Source organism: Chanodichthys erythropterus, chromosome 14, assembly GCF_024489055.1.
Source record: "Chanodichthys erythropterus isolate Z2021 chromosome 14, ASM2448905v1, whole genome shotgun sequence".
NCBI classification, from domain to species: domain Eukaryota; kingdom Metazoa; phylum Chordata; class Actinopteri; order Cypriniformes; family Xenocyprididae; genus Chanodichthys; species Chanodichthys erythropterus.
The window spans coordinates 6,651,409-6,674,003 of NC_090234.1; the positions used below are offsets into that span (position 1 = coordinate 6,651,409).

General features: G+C 34.8%; 1 protein-coding gene across 1 annotated transcript in view; it reads right to left on the reverse strand.

The window, feature by feature from the left end:
• Window positions 1–1,468: 1,468 nt before the first annotated feature.
• agps (alkylglycerone phosphate synthase) overlaps window positions 1,469–22,595 on the reverse strand; it is a 63,222-nt gene continuing 42,095 nt past the window's right edge. Inside the window, exons 14-20 of the mRNA XM_067408725.1 lie at window positions 19,483–19,595; window positions 18,863–18,932; window positions 16,303–16,364; window positions 15,008–15,097; window positions 13,799–13,898; window positions 13,013–13,070; window positions 1,469–7,461 (exon numbers count right to left, since the gene is read on the reverse strand). Coding sequence (XP_067264826.1) covers window positions 7,340–7,461; window positions 13,013–13,070; window positions 13,799–13,898; window positions 15,008–15,097; window positions 16,303–16,364; window positions 18,863–18,932; window positions 19,483–19,595 — 615 coding nt within the window. The 3' untranslated portion in view covers window positions 1,469–7,339. The remainder of the gene's footprint in view (window positions 7,462–13,012; window positions 13,071–13,798; window positions 13,899–15,007; window positions 15,098–16,302; window positions 16,365–18,862; window positions 18,933–19,482; window positions 19,596–22,595) is intronic.

The window sequence follows — 22,595 nt, forward strand, 5'->3', positions numbered from 1 at the left end:
ATATTATTGTTGCCTCTAGTAATTATGTGTCTGATTTTTAATTTCCAACATATTTTGGGCTCATTTTAAACCAGACATATAGTCATTTTTAAACAATAGTTGAGTTAAATAAAACTACCCAGCAGGTTGGGTCAAACATTTAACCCAACCACTGGGTTTGTCCATATTTAACCCAACTTGGGTTGTTTTTAACCCAGCATTTTTTAGAGTGTACTGAAATAACTTTTTTTTTTTTTTTTCACCTGGGCACATTACACAATGATCTGACTGCACCTGAAAGCCTTTTACAGAAACTGAGTGTCCATAGATTAAAATAATATAAAATAACATCCACATGCATCTGATTAACAATCAGTCAGAGCTATAGAAATGTATCTTCTTATTTAGTAAAGCTTCATATTGCAAGTTGGTTACTACAACCCCCTATAACTGTTCACCAGATACACCCATTTTTGTCTTTTTATTCTGGTAAAATAGTCAAAACATGTTCATGATCTTTCTCAGGGGCCTGTACATGCTGCCTGTCTAATAAAATGCTCTCTAGACATCCTGCAAATCTTGTTTTAACAGGAAATCACATTCAGCAAACCATTTTGTTCAGCCTTTAAGCATGATGAGATCATTGTAACACACAGCATGAAGTAACTCTTTAAAAGTGAAATAATACAAATTTAAAAAATGCCTATTTTTTTCGTACAATCATAGCCTCCAACTCATTACACATTGTTCATAAATTGTTAAAATTTCATACCCGCATCTTGAGTGTAAAGAGTGTAGATGAGAGGAATGATAATATTTTTGATTTAACAACATTTTAATAAATAGTGTGTCCTCAATATTTTTTAGTATGTCACTCTTTTCACAATATACTGTTCTCTTGTACCTTGTTTAAACTATACTGACTATAATTTAATAAAAGAGCATGTGTGAAACATTAAACAAGGGCTGTGTCCAAAATCGCCCCCTATACACTCGTTCCCTCATTACTACAGTTCACTTGAGGGAGTGAATGAGAGCGAGTGAGTGAATTCAGACACCGAGTGAACCGCTTTTTCAAAGTTTGTGCTTGCTGTTTAATAATCATTTAAAACTTCCAGTAAGGTTTTGGACACCACTACAAATGGCTGTCCCTTCAAATTAGTGCCCTATTTAAGGGTATAGGATTTTGGACACAGCCATTTATTTATAGAATGCTACATCTTTGTCATCTAAGAAATAAAGTTATTTTGCATGGCAACAGTTTGGCAGAATATAATGAGTAGGGGAAAATGTTAGGTCACCTCTGGTTCGTTCGCCACTGTGGAAATGAAAGATGAAGACTGTGGGCTTTTCTAGGCTGTGTGGATGTCTACTAGTACACATTTATGCCAAGTGTGCTTTGCAGGAAAGGCCTCTGATTGGACAGAATCCAGCAAACCTAATACAACATTCGCAATAACGACAGAGGACAAACGATGTAAAATGTTCTGACATGTTAATTTATTGCACAAACAGCTTTGACAAAATGTACTCTTATATTAAACACATGACCAAGAAATCTGAGGAAAGACAAGGGAACTTTCATATTAAAGTCTGTTAATACGGTTGTTACGGTTGTGAAACACAAGACGTTTGATGATGAAACCATTCAGGAATCAATCCGAGGGGCAGCGAAACCTCCTCTAGATCCTTCATTTTGCGTTTCAGCAACAAAATAGTTCAGAAACAGATGGACTGATAACACATAAAGGCTCCTCTGACACTTTATAAATGGTCTAGTGTCGTTTGGGAACTGGTGAGAAGGCTCTGCTGAACATCACATCCCTGTTTGACAGGGCCGAGGAGTGGCGTCTCAGCAGCTGGGCGGGACGCCTGAAAATAAAGACCTGCCATGCTATTTGATTGTTTGTTTAGGCTTAAATGTTTTAAAAAAAAGTGCTAGCGTAGTAAAGTGAGACGTCTAAACCCTGTTAAACGGGGCACACACTACATCAATCAGTTATTCCACATTTAAACTGTTCCCATACAGCAGCAGAGTTTAGTGTCTGCACAGGCCTCCAGTTCACTCCAAAATAAAAACTCATCATTACGTCCAAACATTCATGTGTTACAAAATAATGCGGCTTTCTCTCTTCTGTGAAACACAAAAAGGCAAAGAAGGTTCATGCTGCTTTTTTCAGTACATTGATAGTGAATATTAAAAAGCGTAAAGTAACAGGAAAGTCTCTTGCACATTTTCATATGGAGTTCTGCAGAGGTGACGTCAATCCCGGAAGATTCATTCACCACTGGTTCCCTCCAGATTTTCCTGTGGGTTTTTGACAATACTTGGACGTTTTGTTCGACAGTGTAAACTGCACACACTCTCAAACCCCAAACGTTCTTATCTAGTTACTTATTACAAACATACATTTTCTAAAATAAACATAACAGCTTAAAAATGTGGGTTTCTGATAGGGGTGGATAATTTATACAAAACGTCCAAGTGTCGTAAAGTCATCCCTTCAGCATGTGCACCATGTTTGATATCAATGACGGCAAATGGCAATGTTTGTGTCTCATAAATGATCATGATGCTGCAATTTTAATGTACAGAAATGTCAATGAGATTTCAGAGCTTTGGCGATTGGGGAAGGTTTTTATGTCAATGTCAGTATGTACACATAACACTTTGACTGCTTTTTCTCCTTTTCCTGGCTACTCTGTAAATCCTTACGCATAAAATAATTGATTTTTTATATTGGTTTGATTTTTTTTTTATTTGTTTGAGAGGGACAAACTTAAACAAATTAGTTCAGTCAAATGAACTTTTATGAGTATTTAGCACTGTCTTTTTCTTTCGAGTTCACAAAACTGATATATTTTAAGTAAACTGAAATTGAGTCAATTGAAAAGTAAATGGTTTCATTGTTTTGAGTTTTATGAACTTATTTCTTTTAATTTAGACAAATTTAAATTTAACTGAAACTGGGCTGGGATTTCTATTTCCCAGCATGCTTTGCCCATATGGCACTCGAAATGTAGAGTAAATGCTAAAATTAAGTGTTATATAATTTTTTTTTTTTTTTTTTTTTTTTTTTTTTGCAAGATTAATGTTATGTGGGAGATTTAGTAGTGATTAATGTTTTACTATGCTATTAATGGGTTTTTGGAGAGTTTCCATCATGGTGACAGTGGAGCATGCGGCTTGGTTTGAGAGCAAGTATGTTAAATGTTTTAAGTTGCTGTACTCATTCAGTAAGTGCTATACCATGCTGTTGTTAAAGGTACAATATGTAATAATTTTGTCCGCTAGAGGTCGCTAGAGGCCTATTCAAAAAGGTGTAGCTTGATGACGCCAAGTTTGAGCGCAGAATCTTGGGACATGTGGTCTCCATCTCAACGGACGGTGCAAAAGAATAGGGATTGGACTGAGGAAGAAATCATGTTCATGGATGCGATTATTAACGTTACTGTAGTATGAAGCAGAGCAGGAGCGAGTGTTGTGGAGCTGAACGAGGAGCTGGAGCGATTGATCAACACACGCCTCACGAGCAGCGGGACTTTTATTATGACACAGTCGCCGGCGCCGCTTCCGCTTTTCCGGTCATGAGTATGAGGTAACGCAGCTCTGTTTATCATATTAGATACATTTGAGAGTGTTGAAAATGATGTTATAACGTTACTCTGAGCGTTCGTTCGGCGGCTGCTGTGAGACACTGTTACACACTGCAGTAAGATAGATCGATTTTACAATATCAGATTAAATGCTGGATGATTGTGTTGATAAATGGCATGCAATTAATTTTAAAACGTATTGTATGATGGAGAAAATGCTGTATTACTGTTACTAAAAATAAAGCTGCATCTGATTATGCTATGTTAGCCACTTCACAAAAGTGTTTTTCTCTGAGGCATGGTAAAGCATGAGACTCGCAAAACATCAAGAAAATTAGAGTTAAATAAGACTAAATGTGTTGAGCTATATAACAATAATTAGTTTTCTGTCTATAAATATATCAAAACAGTTGTTCCCTTGTCTATTAAAACGTGTAACATATTAAAGCGTCTTTGGTGTTTCCATGGTTTCTACAAAATAAAACCGGAAACCGAGGGTAACGCGGGTATGACGCAATTGACAGGCGACTCCTCACACGTCCCGGAGCCTTGGTTAAAACTGCAATTTTCTCACAATTTACAAATAGTTGGAAACATTTGAGATATTGTAAGTACTCAAGTGAACAAAATATATAACACTGGCCTAGTGGATTTTGGATATTTCACTGCAAAAATATTACATATTGCAACTTTAACATGTTAGCAAATTAACAAGTTAGCATTTTCTTAGTTAGCATTATCTAGTTATAGCTAGCTAAGTTTCCACTAATAAAAATGTTTACACTGAGATTACATGATATTTTTAAGTTAAATGTATGAACTGGTTTACGGAATCATTTCAATTTAAGAGCAATTCAAATGTCAGTGTACAAAAACTTACTTTTAAACTTTGAATTTCTTAACTTGAACATTTTGATGTAACCGATTGCCTCATTTTTTTTTTTTTTAATTTTGCCAGCTTATTCAGGTTTACAGTTTACCATATGTTTCCATAGCCTAGAAAAGAGCAGCATGAACATTCTTCCAAACAACTCTTTGTGTCCCACAGATTTAAAACGAGTAAATAATGACAGGATTTTCTGTTCTAAGTGAACTACTTCTTTGAAAGAAGCAATCTCCTGCATATCAAACCAAAGCATAACGGACTCTCAAAGTATAATAAACTCAGATGCATTCTGGGAAATCGACGACAGATGAACGGAGGAGGAGGAATTAAGACAGGCTTATATTTCCTCAAAGACGAATGCATACAAATCAAAAGACGTAACAGTCACATTTAATGTTTTAGATCCCAGTTCAGATCATCTCTGGCTTTTTGCATATGTTGTGTTAAAAAAATACAATTTATCGTGATGGATCTTCGGTGAACATACTCTCCAAACCGTGTAATCATGATTATATACAGGATGTACAGATGTGTGTGGCTGAAGCAAGTCTGCAGAAGAAGAGATGCTGACAGTCTTTGGCAGAAACAATTTGATGCAGATCATTCAGATGATCAAGACGAACCAAATCAGGCAGAGCACGAGCTCAAGACACAACATCTTTGTTCAAAACCCACATTACAGGTTCAGTTTCCAACAGATCGGGCTCAATACACAAACTGCACCTCTTAAAGGGGTCAATCTCACAAACACATTCCCTCCCACTAGAATCAAAAGAAAAATAATAATAAACTTTACAATAAGGTTGTGTAGATCAGTTAATGCTGAACTATTGATCCTTGTTACTTCACATTCATTCATAAAGCATTTACTAATGATATAATTAATGTTTAAAAGATGTATGTGGAAATTACCATTAAATAACAACAAATTCTGTATTAATGTCTACGGAAGAGGATTAGGGCCAAGCAATAATAACAAAATAAAACCATCTCGAGATTAAACTTGTTAAAATTCGAGAAAAAGGTCGAGATAAAATGTTGAGAATAAACTCATTAAATTACGAGAACAAATTCGTAAAATTACGAGAATAAATTCGTTAATTTAATGACTTTATTCTCAACATTTTATCTCGACTTTTTTCTCAAAATTTAACGAATTTGTTCTCGTAATTTAACAAATTTTTCTTGTAATTTAACGAGTTTATTCTCAACATTTTATCTCGACTTTTTTCTCAAAATTTAACGAATTTGTTCTCGTAATTTAACAAATTTTTCTCGTAATTTAACATCTTTTTTCTCAAAATTTATTCGAGAGTTGAGTTTATTCTCAACATTTTATCTCAACTTTTTTCTCGAAATTTAACGAATTTGTTCTCGTAATTTAACGAGTTTATTCTCAACATTTTATCTCGACTTTTTTCTCGAAATTTAACTAATTTGTTCTCGTAATTTAACGAGTTTATTCTCAACATTTTATCTCGACTTTTTTCTCGAAATTTAACGAATTTGTTCTCGTAATTTAACGAGTTTATTCTCAACATTTTATCTCGACTTTTTTCTCGAAATTTAATAACTTTAATTTAATTTAATAACTTTTTTTTTTTTTATTATTATTATTGCTTGGCCCTAATCCTCTTCCGTAAATATCAACTAAAGCATAAACTAATGTTGGTGAATAAAAAAGTGTTAAGAATAAAATTATATATATAAAAAGATGCAATATTAGAGCAATTTTCATGACAGTTAATCATACACCAAAAATGCTGGGTTAAAAACAACCCAAGTTGGGTTGAAAATAGACAAACCCAGCAGTTGGGTTAAATTTTGACCCAACATGCTGGGTAGTTTTATTTAACACAACTATTGTTTAAAAATGACTATATATCTGGCTTAAAATGAACCCAAAATAGGTTGGAGTAAAAATCAGACACATAATTACTAGAGGCAACAATAATAAAAGGTGAACATTTATTAATGAGTAATTTAATAAATGTTTATCATTTTATTATTATACTTATTAATAAATGTTCATTTCCAACCTATTTTGGGTTAATTTTAATTAAGCAATACAGTAATTTTTAAACCATCGTTAAGTTAAATAAAACTACCCAGCAGGTTGGGCAAACATTTAACCCAACCACTGGGTCAAAACAACCCAACTGCTGAGTTTGTCCGTTTTCAACCCAACTCGGGTTGTTTTTAATCCAGCATTTTTATAGTGTATTCCCCATTCTCATTACACAAATAATAATTTTTAATTAGACAGTTTTAATTACCATAATTACTTTTTTCATATTACTTTAAAGAGATTTGGTGGGAAATTGTGCATATTTTTTAGGCCCAAAAATGGATGAATGAAATACAAATGGGACATTTGTCATGAGATTCACCCCCAAAATACAACACACACAGTTTATCGAGCTGACGAATAGAAAAGGCAGAAGTACAGTAAGGAAGAGAGGATAATAAAACATTTAGTCACTCAGAAAGAGGAGTGTGAGACAGACACACACACAGACAGAAGGCACACTGCTTTAAAAAGCATAATTCAGTCGCTGCTAATGTACGAAACACAACAGTAGTGCCAGACACAGAAGCATCCAGACGTTACAGTATCAAAAACCTGTTCAACCGTGGGAAGACCGGCGAGAAATGAAGTCACGTGATCAGGAGGAGGCTTGAGCCCTGCCACCTCACTAAAGACGAGGTCAAAGGTTAAAGATGACAATAACGCAGGAGGATGGTGTTAATGAGAAACAGAGGAGTGGTTTATCGTGTTACTGTGCGCTCACACACTGAGAAAGACAGGATTATGAGGTTTAAATCAAATATGACTAGAAGGTAATAGAAAACGCATGAATATAGAGTGTTGCTGAATTACAACAGGTTTCTGTTGCCGAAAATGTTCTGAGGGTCCACAAACTCCTTCACCGACTTGAGCATGCCGAGCCCCACGCCGGATACGCTCTCTTTCATCCATTCCTTCCGGAGTTTTCCCACTGTGAGAGAGAGAGAGAGAGAGAGAGCGGGTGAGCACACGTGTGTGGCAGACAGCAGGACGCGAATGGCTCTGGTGTGCGTGCGGCTGTAAGCGCCGGATGATGAATGTTCTGGGGTGGGCGGCACTGCTGAAACGCTGAGATGTTTTGCATGATGTGATTTATGGAGAGCAGCAGACTATCAAACTCATTATGCTGCCTGTGCTCCCAGCGGAGAGAGACACTACAGCAGCTCTGATCTCTGTCTGTCTGCATGCTTCTCTCGTCTTCTGACTAAACACCACAAACTTACACCAAACATACATCCCAGTCAGCTAAATTATCACACAAATTCACCAAAAAATTATCATTAGAAACATTTTAAATAAATCAGTACCAAAGAACCTACCAAAACTACTTGTAAGTGCTATTCATAAAATATGACATGATAAAATGAAGGAATAAAATGAAAATTGCTTACTGGCCAAAGTGAAAACAACAACAACAACACATTAAAAATACAGATATTATAAATAAATAAATAAATAAATAAAAAAGCCTATATACACTTGGAAACATTTAAGCTGAGGATTAATTTCATGCTATGGCAGATAATTGGCTGATATTAATATTCTGTACCATTTTGTTAAATAAAAATAAATAAAACAAAACTAAAATGTTTTAAATGCATCCCAATATTATATTGTACAGTGTAAAAATGGATAGTAATCTTGAAATTTGCTAAAGATTACTTTGAACAGTGTTATTAAATTGTTTTGTCGAGATTAAATTATTATTATAATTAATCCATTATCATCATTAAATTATCATTATTATTACTATTATTAAATCATTATTAAATCAATATTGTTGTTTTTTTACAGATGAATTAAGTGTTAGATGACAGAAAATGTAACTATTATTATTTTTATTGTTATATAATCATAATTGTTATTATTCATTAATACATTTAATAAATCATTATATATGATTGATATATGATATGATGATATATGATATGATAGATGATATGAGATACGAGACATGATATGAGATATGATGTGAGATATATGATATGATGTGATCATATATATCATATCATTAATCATAAAATATCATATATGATATATGATGATAGTCCCTAGATATAATTCACACCTTTGTGTTTCTATAAAATGTAGTATAATTAAAATAATCTGAAATTATAATCATATAATATGATATTTAATGATTATCCATTATAATTATTATTACTACTACTATTAATCCATTATTAGTACTACAGTTGTTACATAATCGTTTTCAATCATTATTATTAAATCATTAATATATGTTTTTAAAGATGATTAAGTGTTAGATGACGGAAAATTTAACTTATTATTGATATATAATCATTTTTATTGTTTTTATTAATTAATTATTTAATAAATCATTATATATGATATGAGATATATGAGATATATATGATATGACGTAATGATATATCATAAAATATATCATATCATATATGATACATGATATGATAGACACGATATATGAGATATGATATGATGATAGTCCCTAGATATAATTCACACCTTTATGTTTCTATAAAATTCAATATAATTAAAATAATCTGAAATTATAATAATATTATATTTAAAGTTACCCATTATTATTATTATTATTATTATTATTAATCCATTATTAGTAGTATTGTTATATAATAATCATTATTGTCATTTGTGATCATTATTAATAAATCATTAATTTGTTTTTAAAGATGAATTAAGTGTTTGATGATGGAAAATGTAACTATCTAGTCCCTAGATATTATTCACACCTTTATGTCTCATTAAATGTAATAAAATTAAAATAATCTGAGATTACAATAATATATAATAATATAATTAATAATACATTATATTATATAACAGATTATATTATAAAGTAATATAATATAATATATAATAAAAGATATAGTTATGATTTCTTTCCCATATCATTAAAACAATGTTGTGTCCTTTATGAATATTGGGTTAATAAACACCACACAGCATATTGTTAGCCGGAGCCGCAGTTTAGAGAACCTCGATGTCCTCGTCTCCCTCTCTCAGTCTGTCTCTCACACGCTTACCATGATTGATAAGCGAGCAGTCAGCATTTCGTCATAATACCTTACTGTTTGAGAAGGGGGCGGAGTTTAGGGCAAGGGCAGCTCGCTATTGGCAACACCCCAACCCGAGATTCTCTCATACATATGCAAATGAGCCTTGTGGCGACAGAGCCAGTCATCTCGCATGAAAGAACAGACGGCCGGCCCACCTAACGCACAGCGAGCCAATCACGAGCAGCACCCAGCGGCCCCTCCTCAAATCCCCAGCGGTGTATGTGTGTCTCTGCTGGGCGACAGACAGAAACAGAAGGAGGCATGACTGCATCATTGCCTCCATCACAGAGATAATTTACACATCTATCATCTCGCCACCAGCCCATATTCCCGCTCTCTCTTTCTATCACTATCCTGTCACTATTCATCTCTCATAACCACTTTCGCACAGCTGAGACATGCAAAAACTAGAGCCAGGGACAAAAGCATAGGTATGTGTGTCCAATACTGGCAGAATGGCCCAGGAGTCTGAGTGTGTTTGAGGATGATGCACTCATTTGCCCAATAACCCGGGGTCTTCACCTGCACAAACACACGCATGCTGTTCGTGTTCCCTCAGGCGTGTGTTTACACATGCTGCGCTCCGAGACTCTGGGATCAGCTCAGAAGAAATGTTTAAGCAGGTCTGCATGGTGCCAAACAAACAAACCTGAAAAACAAAACTCCTACTGCGAAGTCCAACAAGAATTTGTCGAATCCGGGTCACGGCACCAAAAAAAAGATTTGTACTTTGTAGCGGTCACATTAGTCCAAACACATCACTAAATGCTATAGACATTGGGCAGCAGAGGTGAGCGTTTTTTATTCACTTTAGTGAATCGGTTCGTTTGGCAAGTTCCTTTCAATGAACTACCTAAACAGACAAATGATTCACTGATTCATTTGAGTCAATTTGTTTTCAGTGAAATAAATGTTCAGTGGGTTCTGTTTGGGAGAATTGCTAGGTTCATTTGGACAAATTTGGACATTTGAGTTATTATTTTCACAAAGTTCTCGGAAGTCCTTCTTGATAGTGAAATAAATGTTCAGTTAGTTAGTTCAGTTCATTCGAATGAAAACACAAAAGATTCAAGGATTCATTTGAGTCATTATTTTAAAAATGTTTTTTTTTCTTTTTGCAGTGAAAAACATTCAGTTAGTTCTAATATTGAGGGATGCTAAGTTCATTTAAATTAACTGATTAACCACAATTGATTCACTGATTCATTTGAGTCATTCTTTTCCTAATTTTCTCGGAAGTCCTTCTTGATAGTGAAATAAATGTTTGGTTAGTAAGTTCAGTTCATTCGAATGAAAACACAAAAGATTCAAGGATTCATTTGAGTCATTATTTTAAAAATGTTTTTTTCTTTTTGCAGTGAAAAACATTCAGTTAGTTCTAATATTGCGGGATGAACTGATTAACCACAATTGATTCACTGATTCATTTGAGTCATTATTTTCACAATGTTCCTGGAATCCCTTCTTTTTTTGAAGTGAAAAAAATGTTCAGTTGGTTCTGTCTGCAAGGGATGCTAGGTTCATTTGGACAATTCATTTAAATTAACTGATTAAACAATTGATTCACTGATTAATCGGAGTCATTATTTTCAATGTTCCTGGAAGCCCTTCTTTTTTTTTTTTTTGTAGTGAAATAAATGTTTAGTTCTGTTTGCAAGGGATGTTAGGTTCATTTTGACAATTTAAATGAACTGATTAACCACAATTGATTCACTGATTCATTTGAGTCATTATTTTCACAATGTTCCTGGAATCCCTTCTTTTTTTGAAGTGAAAAAAATGTTCAGTTGGTTCTGTCTGCAAGGGATTCTAGGTTCATTTGGACAATTCATTTAAATGAACCACTTAAACACAATTGATTCACTGATTCATTGGAGTCATTCTTTTCACAATGTTCTCTGAAGTCCTTCCTGGTAGTGAAATAAATGTTCAGTTAGTTCCGATCATTCCAATGAAAACACAAATGATTCACTGATTCATTTGAGTCATTACTTTCAAAATATTCTAGCATGCTCTTCTTTTTGTAATGAAATAAACTTTAGTAAGTTCTGTTTGCTAGGGCTAACAAACCCATAGTGTTCAGTATTAAACTTTAATACAATGTTGTTTTATCAATGTTTACAAGATGTCACCCACCTCACAGTTCTACAGTCAAATGATTGACAAATGCTTTGCAAATTAGTTTGCCCAAATGATTCAAAAAGAGTAGTTCAGGCCATTTCCTGCCATTCTCCCCTCTCTTTAACCCTTTATCTCTAGCAGAGCAGCAAATCTATGTTATCTGTGTTCTTTTAAAGTTCAAAGGGCATATTTCTGTTGGTTTAGTTTGCTCATATGCATGTTCACATGATCAACAAAGGAACTGTGTGCGTTTGTGTTTAAAGCGAGTGGAGGTCTGGCTAATGTGTGTTTGGTTGCATTCACAGCTCTGACCTGCTGTAAACACAGGTTGGTAAACTGTGCGTTTCTCTCCTGCGCCCTCCCACCTCGCAAGCCCAGACTACATCTGTTTTTCCAGATACACACACACACACTTCATTTGTCATGCTGTGATTGTGTGTAGACAAAAGGGCCTGTCGGCAGGCAGATAGTACCGCAGTACTGCTATTAATCACAATTACAGAGAAACCCCACACACACACACACACACACACACACACACCATCAGCACGGCTTTCTTTCTTTAAGGTAGCGGTCATGAAAGTTTATGAACATCAGCTCACCATTTTCTCTGGCATTTAGTTCATCCAAAAGTTAAAAATCACCTGCGCGTCATTTCAAATCGACTATTCTCTTTTTTCTGTGAAATATAAAAGATACTATTTTGCATCTGATCTTTCCAATAAAAGATTCTTTCACAAATTTGACTGATGCGGATCTCGACTCACCGACTCAATGATCCGTTCGCAGCATTAACAGCTCACTGGAGGAGAGATCATCAGGTCTTGAATTTCATTTTATTTCTCACACAAAGGTTTTGTATGGCTACTCTTTTGATACCCTTTTTTAACTCATATTATAAGTCTTCAGAATTGCGTCTTTTGTATTCCACAGAGAAAGAAAGAAGTCATTCATGTCTGAAACGACAAAGCAGTCAGGAAACAATGTTTTTGAGTGAACTACTCCTTTAACAGCCCATATAGGACTCGACCTGTGTGCTACAGATCTGTGTGTGTGTGTGTGTGTGATTAATGAGTCTGGTGACGTTTAGCTAGCAGCAGGCGGACGGTAATGTAGATAAGTCGTGTGTTTCAGACCCAATAAACCAGGATAAACCACTGACCCCAATGCTACGATTCTCTAAGAAGCTGAATTGTCGAGTCTAGAGGCCAATTTCTGTGCATGTTTTGTTCAGTATAGCTCCAAATTATGGAAATGATTCATTTATTTCAGATGATTCACATGCTGTGTGGTGAAATTCACCTCCATGGTGGTGAGACAGACTTCCTCCATTGGCTAGAATCTCCTCCCGGGCTGCATGCTACACAACATAAGCAAAAAAAACATGTTAATTATACCTATTTAAAGCTAAAGAGAGAAAGTTGATTTGTTTTAAATTTAACAGTTTATTTCAATGAACCACTTAAACACAAATGATTCACTGATTCATTTGAGTGTTTAATTTCAAAATGTTCTTGGTTGCCCTTCTTTTTTGTAGTGAAATCAATAGTTCTGTTTGTGAGGTTCATTTGTATGCTTAATTCCAATGAACACAGAAATGATCCACTGATTCACACAAATAAACACAAATGATTCACTGATTCATTTGAGTCCTTTCTTTTCCTTTTCTTTTTTTGGAGCAAAATAAATGTTAAGTAAGTTTTATCAGCTAGGATTGCTAAGTTTATTTGGACTGTTCATTTCAATTAACCACTTAAATACAAATGATTCACTGATTCATTGAGTCTTTACTTTTAAAATGTTCCCGGTTTCCCTTCTTTTTTGTTGTGAAATAAATAGTTCTGTTTGTGAGGTTCATTTGGATGCTTAATTCCAATGAACACAGAAATGATTCACACGAATAAACACAAATGATACACTGATTAATTTGAGTTTTTTTTGCAGTGAAATAAATGTTCAGTTAGATCTATCAGCAAGGGTTGCAAGGTTCATTTGGACAGTTCATTTTACCTTCACGGGTAAATATTGAGAAATTCTGTGCTAGTTTAAAGATCGATGGCTAATCTTTAACTGTCTTGCTGTGCTTACCTCCACTTTTTCGTAGACGTGAACTGGATCACTAAGACCCCGGTAATTAAAGGCAAAATAGAAATACACACAAGCACCTGCATCATATGTCTGCGTAACTCTGAAAAGAGAAAAACCAAGATAAAAAATTAAGTTATGATGATTTCAAGTCCTTCCGGGGAAGATGACTGTCATTTTATACTGACACCTAGTGGCGTGGATGTAGCATCAGGGAACAGCAAACATTTTTGCAGAATTTACACAAAAACTAAGCATTGATTTGAAGCTCCTACAAATTAAAAGCTTTAGATAGTTACATAATGATACATCACTTAGATATTTTCCAGCAAGCTCTATAGCCATACTTCATCAATATTACACAAAAAGCGTTAAAGAATTGTACAGTCCATCTTCACAATCATGATACCAATTCACCATAAGCTACAGATATCTATATCTATAATACATGTATCGTCTGCTGTGATTTCTTTATTTGACACAGCAACTCAAAAAGTCTACATTCAAATAAAATCCAGCCTTTCCCACTGGAAATTACAACATTGTGCTGGCCATTATTGTTATGAAATATACGACCACTTCAAGAGAAATCTAATTTTGCTCAGTTTTCTAATTTTGTTCTGGTATACACACCTCTAATAACTTATTTCTGAGTGTTTGATGTTTCTATAATCAGCTATCTTAATACTTTTCCTGCTAAAGCAGATTAACGGCTGATGTGGGATCTTTTATGACTCCAGGAAAGCACAAAAAGAAAGTGAGAGATGCTGACATGCTTTCTGTCCAGGCCCTGCCTTTGTGCCCCTTGACTTTGAGACAAAGTAAGTTTAAGTTTATCTGCTTTTACAGAGGTTAAATGGCCACATCAATCATGTCACACACAGCTGGAAAGCAAAAGACAGGAAATGAATGGCTAAGAAACACTGTTCAGCCCAAAACTCCCTCTCTTTCTGTGTGTGACAGTAAAGGTGAGATCAGAATGAACGCAGAGTTCACTAAACAGCACTGCATCAAACTACACCTGGAGATTTTTACATTAACTAAAGTTAAAGGGTTATACAATAGTTGCTGCCACCAGGTTAGGGTCTTGTGGGAATTTTTTTTAGCGTGTTGCTCTTTATTAGTGCTTTGGATGGTCTTTAGCTGCTTACATATGGACAGCAAATCAAAGGTCATAAATATATACATGTGCGTGTGTGTGTGTGCGTGTACCTGCATGTGGACAGTGGAGGGAACTGTACTCCTCTCTCCTTACACTCTCTTACAATCCTCTCCTTCACATTCCTGCACAAGTCCAAAACCCTGAAAGAGAGACAAATTAAATAATATATCTCTATCTCTATATCTATATCTATATCTATCTCTCTCTATATCTATATCTATCTCTCTCTATACACTAAATAATGTCAAGAGTAGAAAGGTGTGGCCAAAAAAGAACCTAAAATAACCACTATTATTCTAAAATGTTATTACAAATAGTCGCATTTAAGTAATTAAAACTATAATGCAACACACATTGAAATATGAAAAAAAGGAGAAAAAAATCAAACAATACAAAATCACAACAAAACAACAAAATAAAAACACATAAAAACAAAACACGACAAAAACAAACCACAAACAATGCAATTAAACAAACTAAAAGACAAAAAACAAAACAAAAAAACAACTAAAACCTAAAACTAAAACACAAACAATAAACAACAAAACAAAAACTAAAACAAACAATAAACAAAAACTAAAACGTAAAACTAAAACACAAACAATAAACAAAAAAAAACAACCAAAAACTAAAAACTAAAACACAAACAACAAAAAACAAAACAAAAAACAACTTAAAAACAAACTAAACAAACACAAACAATAAACAAAAAACAAAACAGCAGAAACAAAACAAAAAACAACTAAAAACTAAAACTTAAACACAAACAATAAACAAACAAAAAACAAACTAAACAAACACAAACAATAAACAAAAAAAAACAGCAGAAACAAAACAAAAACATCACTAAACTCAAAAGTAAAACGAAAAACAAAATAAAAAACAAAACAATAAAACAACACAAAACAAAACCCAAAACAACAAGAAACCAAAACAACAAAAAACCCAAACCAAAACAAACAAAAACACACAACCCCCCCCCCCAAAACAAAAATCCTAACAAAACACAAAACAAAATCCAGAACAAAAAACAAAACCTAAAACACACACACAAAAAAACACTATTTGAGCTTCTTTGTTTAGATGTTTTTATGTGTGTTGCACACTTGACTGCTTTCAGCTCATAATCTGTGTTAGTACTAAGAGCTAAAATTACAGGTTCACATGAACTCTGAAAGTTTGTGCATCTTTGTGGAAGAGTTTTTCCTTTACTTTGTGTCCTTGTGACCTTCCCACCTCCACTAAAGCTTTCAGACAGAGACAACAACAGCAGCAAAGAGAGCGTGGAGAGCGTGGGCGACGAACAGAAAGAGCAGTGCAAGAGTGACGCCAAACCATCGCTTACCTGTCCCAGGGCACAGACGTCTCAAACGACTCTCCGATCACGTAGTAGTCCATTCCCAAATCCTGCACACACACACACATACACAGATCTTATACTAATGATGCAGAACTTCACAGTGTAATTGTTGATTTTAGTCTGCAAACTCAGGTAGACCGATAACCTGCAATTTGTTTGGGGTCTTGAGGTTATCAAGCTCTCTCTTAAGATACCCCCGCAATAAACACGACCAACAACAGTTACAAATATAGTGTTGAGTATCTGCAGACTAACATATCAGTCAGACTGAATTTTTTAAACGCTGAGAAGAAATGTGTAAAGTAAACATTAATTCAATTCCAGAGTGCATATAAAATATATATGTTCGGAGATACATGCATATGGATAATGTACAGTCTGCTGTATCATCATCTCAAAATAAACCCTGACAGGATAAACAGGACCACTGACGTAAAGCAATCAGTGATTGACCAATCACAGTCAAGTATTCTATAATAGATACATCACATGGTCTTCAATTTATGCATGAGCAGCCATTAACAGATATAGATATAATATGATTTGATGATCAAGAAACATTTATGATTATTATCAATGTTGAAAACAGTTGTGCTGCTTTAGATTTCTGTGGAAACTGTGATTTAATTTCAGGATTCACAGAAAGTTCAAAAGAACATAATTTATTTGAAATAGAATCTTTGGCCTTAATGTCAGTTTTGATCAATGTAATGTTTCCAAGTTGAATGAAAATGAATGAGTGAACTGAAATGAAAAATGAAAAAAATCCTACTGACCCTAAACTTTTGACATTACATCAAAACGATGGAAGCTTATTTCCGCCATGGAGTAATCATGAAAATAAAATAAAAGATAATTGCGACTTATGTCGCAATTCTGACTTCTTTTCTTGCAATTGTGAGTTATATTGTACGGAGGTTATAACGACATAATATCTAATTATTTCAACATAATAAGTCGTTATAACGACATAATACCTCGTTATTTCAACATAAGTCGTTATAACAACATAATATCTCGTTATTTCAACATAATAAGTCGTTATAACGACATAATATCTCGTTATTTCAACATAATAAGTCGTTATAACAACATAATATCTCGTTATTTCAAGATATTAAGTCGTTATAACGACATAATATCTCGTTATTTCAAGATATTAAGTCGTTATAACGCCATAATATCTCGTTATTTCAACATAATAAGTCGTTATAACGACATAATATCTCATTATTTCAACATAATAAGTCGTTATAACTACATAATATCTCGTTATTTCAACATAATAACTCTTCATTATCTATCAAGTATGATAAAGGACGTGCATTTGACAACGTCCCCAGTGGCGTAACGCTAAAGTATTGGACTGCCAGTTTAGCTTTTACTGCGATCGCCGCGGTTTCGAATCCGCCTTTTGCCGAGTTCGTTCTTCTCTAGTTTCACATCACATATCAAAAAAGGCATTTATCTTCAATAGAAATTAAAACAATGTTATAAAAGTGCAAATAACCTGCCTAACGAGTGTTTAATAACATTAAACGTATTTATTGGGCAGGGTTAGCAGCATGTTCGATATTAACCACTAGAGGGCAGAATAAGACAGGGAATCAATTAAAGAACGCAATAGTAATGTTGAACTACTGTTACAATTTGGTGCTCCAAAATCCCAGAGGTTTATCATGGGAATTTGCGTTCAACCCAGGCTAACCTTTATTGAGGTTAAATTTATTAGATATATATGTGATGTGAAACTAGAGAAGAACGAACTCGGCAAAAGGCGGATTCGAAACCGCGGCGATCGCAGTAAAAGCTAAACTGGCAGTCCAATACTTTAGCGTTACGCCACTGGGGACGTTGTCAAATGTACGTCCTTTATCATACTTGATAGATAATAAAGAGTTATTATGTTGAAATGACTTATTATGTCGTTATAACGACTTGTTATGTTGAAATAACGAGATATTATGTCGTTATAACGACTTATTATGTTGAAATAACGAGATATTATGTCGTTATAACGACTTGTTATGTTGAAATAACGAGATATTATGTCGTTATAACGACTTGTTATGTTGAAATAACGAGATATTATGTCGTTATAACGACTTAATATCTTGAAATAACTAGATATTATGTGGTTATAACGACTTATTATCTTGAAATAATGAGATATTATTTCGTTATAACGACTTATTATGTTGAAATAACAAGATAACTTTGATTTTTTTTCTCCCTACTAAGTTTTTTTTTTTTTTTTTTTTTACCATGCGGTTCAGGGCTTTCGTAATATTGTAAGTACAGTTCTGATGGGAAAAATACTGACTTTTATCCCCTCAGAATTGTGAGTTTATATTACACAATTCTGAGGAAAAAAAGTCACAATTTTGAGATAAAAAGTTGCAATTAGCTTTTTTATTTTTTATTCAGTGGCGGTATCTTCCATACAAAACACACATCTAGAGTTAGATACAAAAATGTATTTGTTGCATTTTGGTGTATTTTGAGGTCTGATGAAATGGAGAATAAAACCGTCTTCATAACACACCCGCAGATATGCGATCACAAACGTCAGCATGTAACCCCTCTGACCATTATCCTCTCCTGCTGCCAGTCCCCTAAAACACACACGCACACAGTAACAAAACAGAGTACAGGTCACTGGGACGTGAAGAGAAAAATCATATATTATCAGGACACTCAATGTTGCAAAAGAAAGATCATCAAGGCGTTTGTGGTCTGGTGAACATTTTCCTTATGGACACACACACACACACACACACACACACACACACACACACACACACACACACACACACACACACACACACACAGGCAATCAATAAGGTCAGCTGTGGGATTCTCCTTCTATCCATCACAATCGGCCTCTAATTAAATATTCTCAAAATCAAACCAACCTTTAATGCAGAAATCATTCAATCTGTTCACTCTTTCCTCACACACCCATCACTGCCACTGAAAGAGCCGTGATGAATGAGGGAGCATGAAAAGACAGAGACAAACGCCAGTGCTTCCGTATACAATCAGAAAGATCACTTAAGGTCAGGGGTCACGACCCTAACGACCCATGCTGGTGAAACAGTAACTCTGCTTCCATAGAGACGGCATAGATTGGAAGAACACACACAGAAACCAACGGTTTCTTACCCGAATTTGGCTGCGATGTCGTAAACTTGTTTCTCGTGCTGCAAAACCTTCCCACGATCCCCCTCAAATAAGAGTGTCGCGACACACAGGTGGTGTGGGTCGAAGCCTTTAAACTGAGAATGGTGAAGAAGAAAAAAGTACATTTGTTGTGATAATTCTTTATCATAATGTAAGAGACTTTGACATCCTCTGCCTTTAAAATGAGTTTTCATTCCTGATTTCATTTCAAGGCTGTGTGGGCAGGGGGGAAACAATATTAGCCAATAATAAGCCAATCAAATCAATGGTTGAAATTAGTCTTGTAATATTTCTTGCTTTGAATGCAGAATACTGTGACTGAACAATCAGAATGAAGTATTCCAGAGAGTGGTGTAATAGAGTGCATTAGTGCCCACCCACTTTTTTAGCAGCTTTGGTTTCTGATTTATTTTTCATTCATTTTTCCCATCGGGATTTTAAATTAGTCTTTGTTAAAGACTTATAATCCATGAAACAAGACAATCAGCTACAAGGTGAATCACAAAACTACAAACTACAAAGAAAAAAAAAAGAAAAAAATGAAAATTCTGTCATTAATTACTCACCCTCATGTCGTTCCACACCCGTAAGACCTTTGTTCATCTTCAGAACACAAATTAAGATATTTTTGATAAAATCTGCTGGCTCGGTGAGGCCTCCATTGATAGCAATAACACTCCCTTTTTCAATGCCCAGAAAGGTACTCAAAACATATTTAAAACCGTTCAGGTGACCTTAATATTATAAAGTGACGAGAATACTTTTTGTGCGCCAAAAGTAACAAAATAACGACTTTATTCAACAATATCTAATGATGGGTGATTTCAAAACACTGCTTCATGAAGCTACAAACTTTACGAATCTTTTGTTTCGAACTAGTGGTTCAGAGCGCCAAAATCACGTAATTTCAGCTGTTTGATACATGCTCTGAATCACTGATTCGAAACAAAAGATTCATAAAGCTTCGAAGCTTCATGAAGCAGTGTTTTGAAATCACCCATCACTAGATAGTTGAAAAGTCATTTTGTTATTTTTGGTGCACAAAAAATATTCTTGTCACTTTATAATATTAAAATTGAACCACTGTACTCACGTGAACTGATTTAAACATGTTTTGAGTACCTTTCTGGATCTTGAGAAGTTTGGTGACATGTCTCACTGAGCCACATTTCATCAAAAATATCTTAATTTGTGTTCTGAAGATGAATGAAGGTCTTACAGCTGTGGAAAGACATGAGGTTGAGTAACTAATGACATTATTTTCATTTTTGGGTGAACTATACCTTTAATGGCCTTTAGTGAGGGAAAGAACTACAATCCCATGAAAAGTTACTTAAATTTACATCTGAAGGAAATCTGGATACTCAGGATATAGATTGTTTTTTTTTTTTCAATCATTTTGTTAATATCATTTAAATACATGCTCTATACCTGGAAACACATTTAATTTAGCTTGTCCTCAGCATGAAATGTAAAATTGCCAAACAAAGTGTTTAAAAATGCAACAAATTCAAAAATATACATTTAAATTAAAAGGCAGAGATCTGTAATATTTCAAACAATAAAAAGTAAGTCTTGAATTATGCATAATATGAATATTTTCCATAAAAAAATGGCTATCAAAGTTGTGTTCTGACTTGCGTAAACTTCGTCAGGATTTTTTATAATTCTGAATAAATCAGGCACAGTTTTAACATGTCAACTCTGTCATCCTGGTATAATAGTTTCTGTAAATAGCTGTGGTATAAATCTTGGCATTTTGATATGTTTATTAAGCCAGCTACAACTGAGAAAGCAAACAAAATTGCTTTTTCTTATGGGGAATTCTTCTAATGTTGTTTCATGATTCTATTTACATATACTGTATATTTGGCCCCAGCTGGACCTTTGTCAACTCCGTCAGTATTGGTCAACTCTGTCAATATTGGTCAACTCCGTCAGTATTGGTCAACTCCGTCAGTATTGGTCAATACCGTCAGTATTGGTCAACACCGTCAGTATTGGTCAACACCGTCAGTATTGGTCAACACTGTCAATATTGGTCAACTCCATCAGTATTGGTCAACACCATCAGTATTGGTCAACACCATCAGTATTGGTCAACTCCGTCAGTATTTAACACCGTCATTATTGGTCAACACCATCAGTGTTGGTCAACACCATCAGTATTGGTCAACACCATCAGTATTGGTCAACACCATCAGTATTGGTCAACTCCGTCAGTATTTAACACCGTCAGTATTGGTCAACACCATCAGTATTGGTCAACACCATCAGTGTTGGTCAACACCATCAGTATTGGTCAACACCATCAGTATTTGTCAACTCAGTCAATATTCAGCACCGTCAGTACTGGTCAACACCGTCAGTATTGGTCAACTCCGTCAATATTGGTCAACAACATCAATATTGGTCAACTCCGTCAGTATTTAACACTGTCAGTGTTGGTCAACACCATCAGTATTGGTCAACACCATCAGTATTGGTCAACACCATCAGTATTGGTCAACACCATCAGTATTAAACACCGTCAGTATTGGTCAACACCATCAGTATTGGTCCACACCATCAGTATTGGTCCACAGTCAGTATTGGTCAACACCATCAGTATTGGTCAACACCATCAGTATTGGTCAACACCGTCAGTATTGGTCAACACCGTCAGTATTGGTCAACACAGTCAGTATTGGTCAACTCCGTCAGTATTGGTCAACTCCGTCAGTATTGGTCAACTCCGTCAGTATTGGTCAACTCCGTCAGTATTGGTCAACTCCGTCAGTATTGGTCAACACCGTCAGTATTTAACACCATCAGTATTGGTCAACTCCGTCAGTATTTAACACCATCAGTATTGGTCAACTCAGTCAGTATTTAACACCGTCAGTATTGGTCAACACCGTCAATATTGGTCAACACCGTCAGAATTTGTCAACACCGTCAGTATTTGTCAGCTCCATCAATATTCAGCACCGTCAGTACTGGTCAACACCGTCAGTATTGGTCAACTCCGTCAGTATTGGTCAACTCCGTCAGTATTGGTCAACTCCGTCAGTATTGGTCAACTCCGTCAGTATTGGTCAACTCCGTCAGTATTG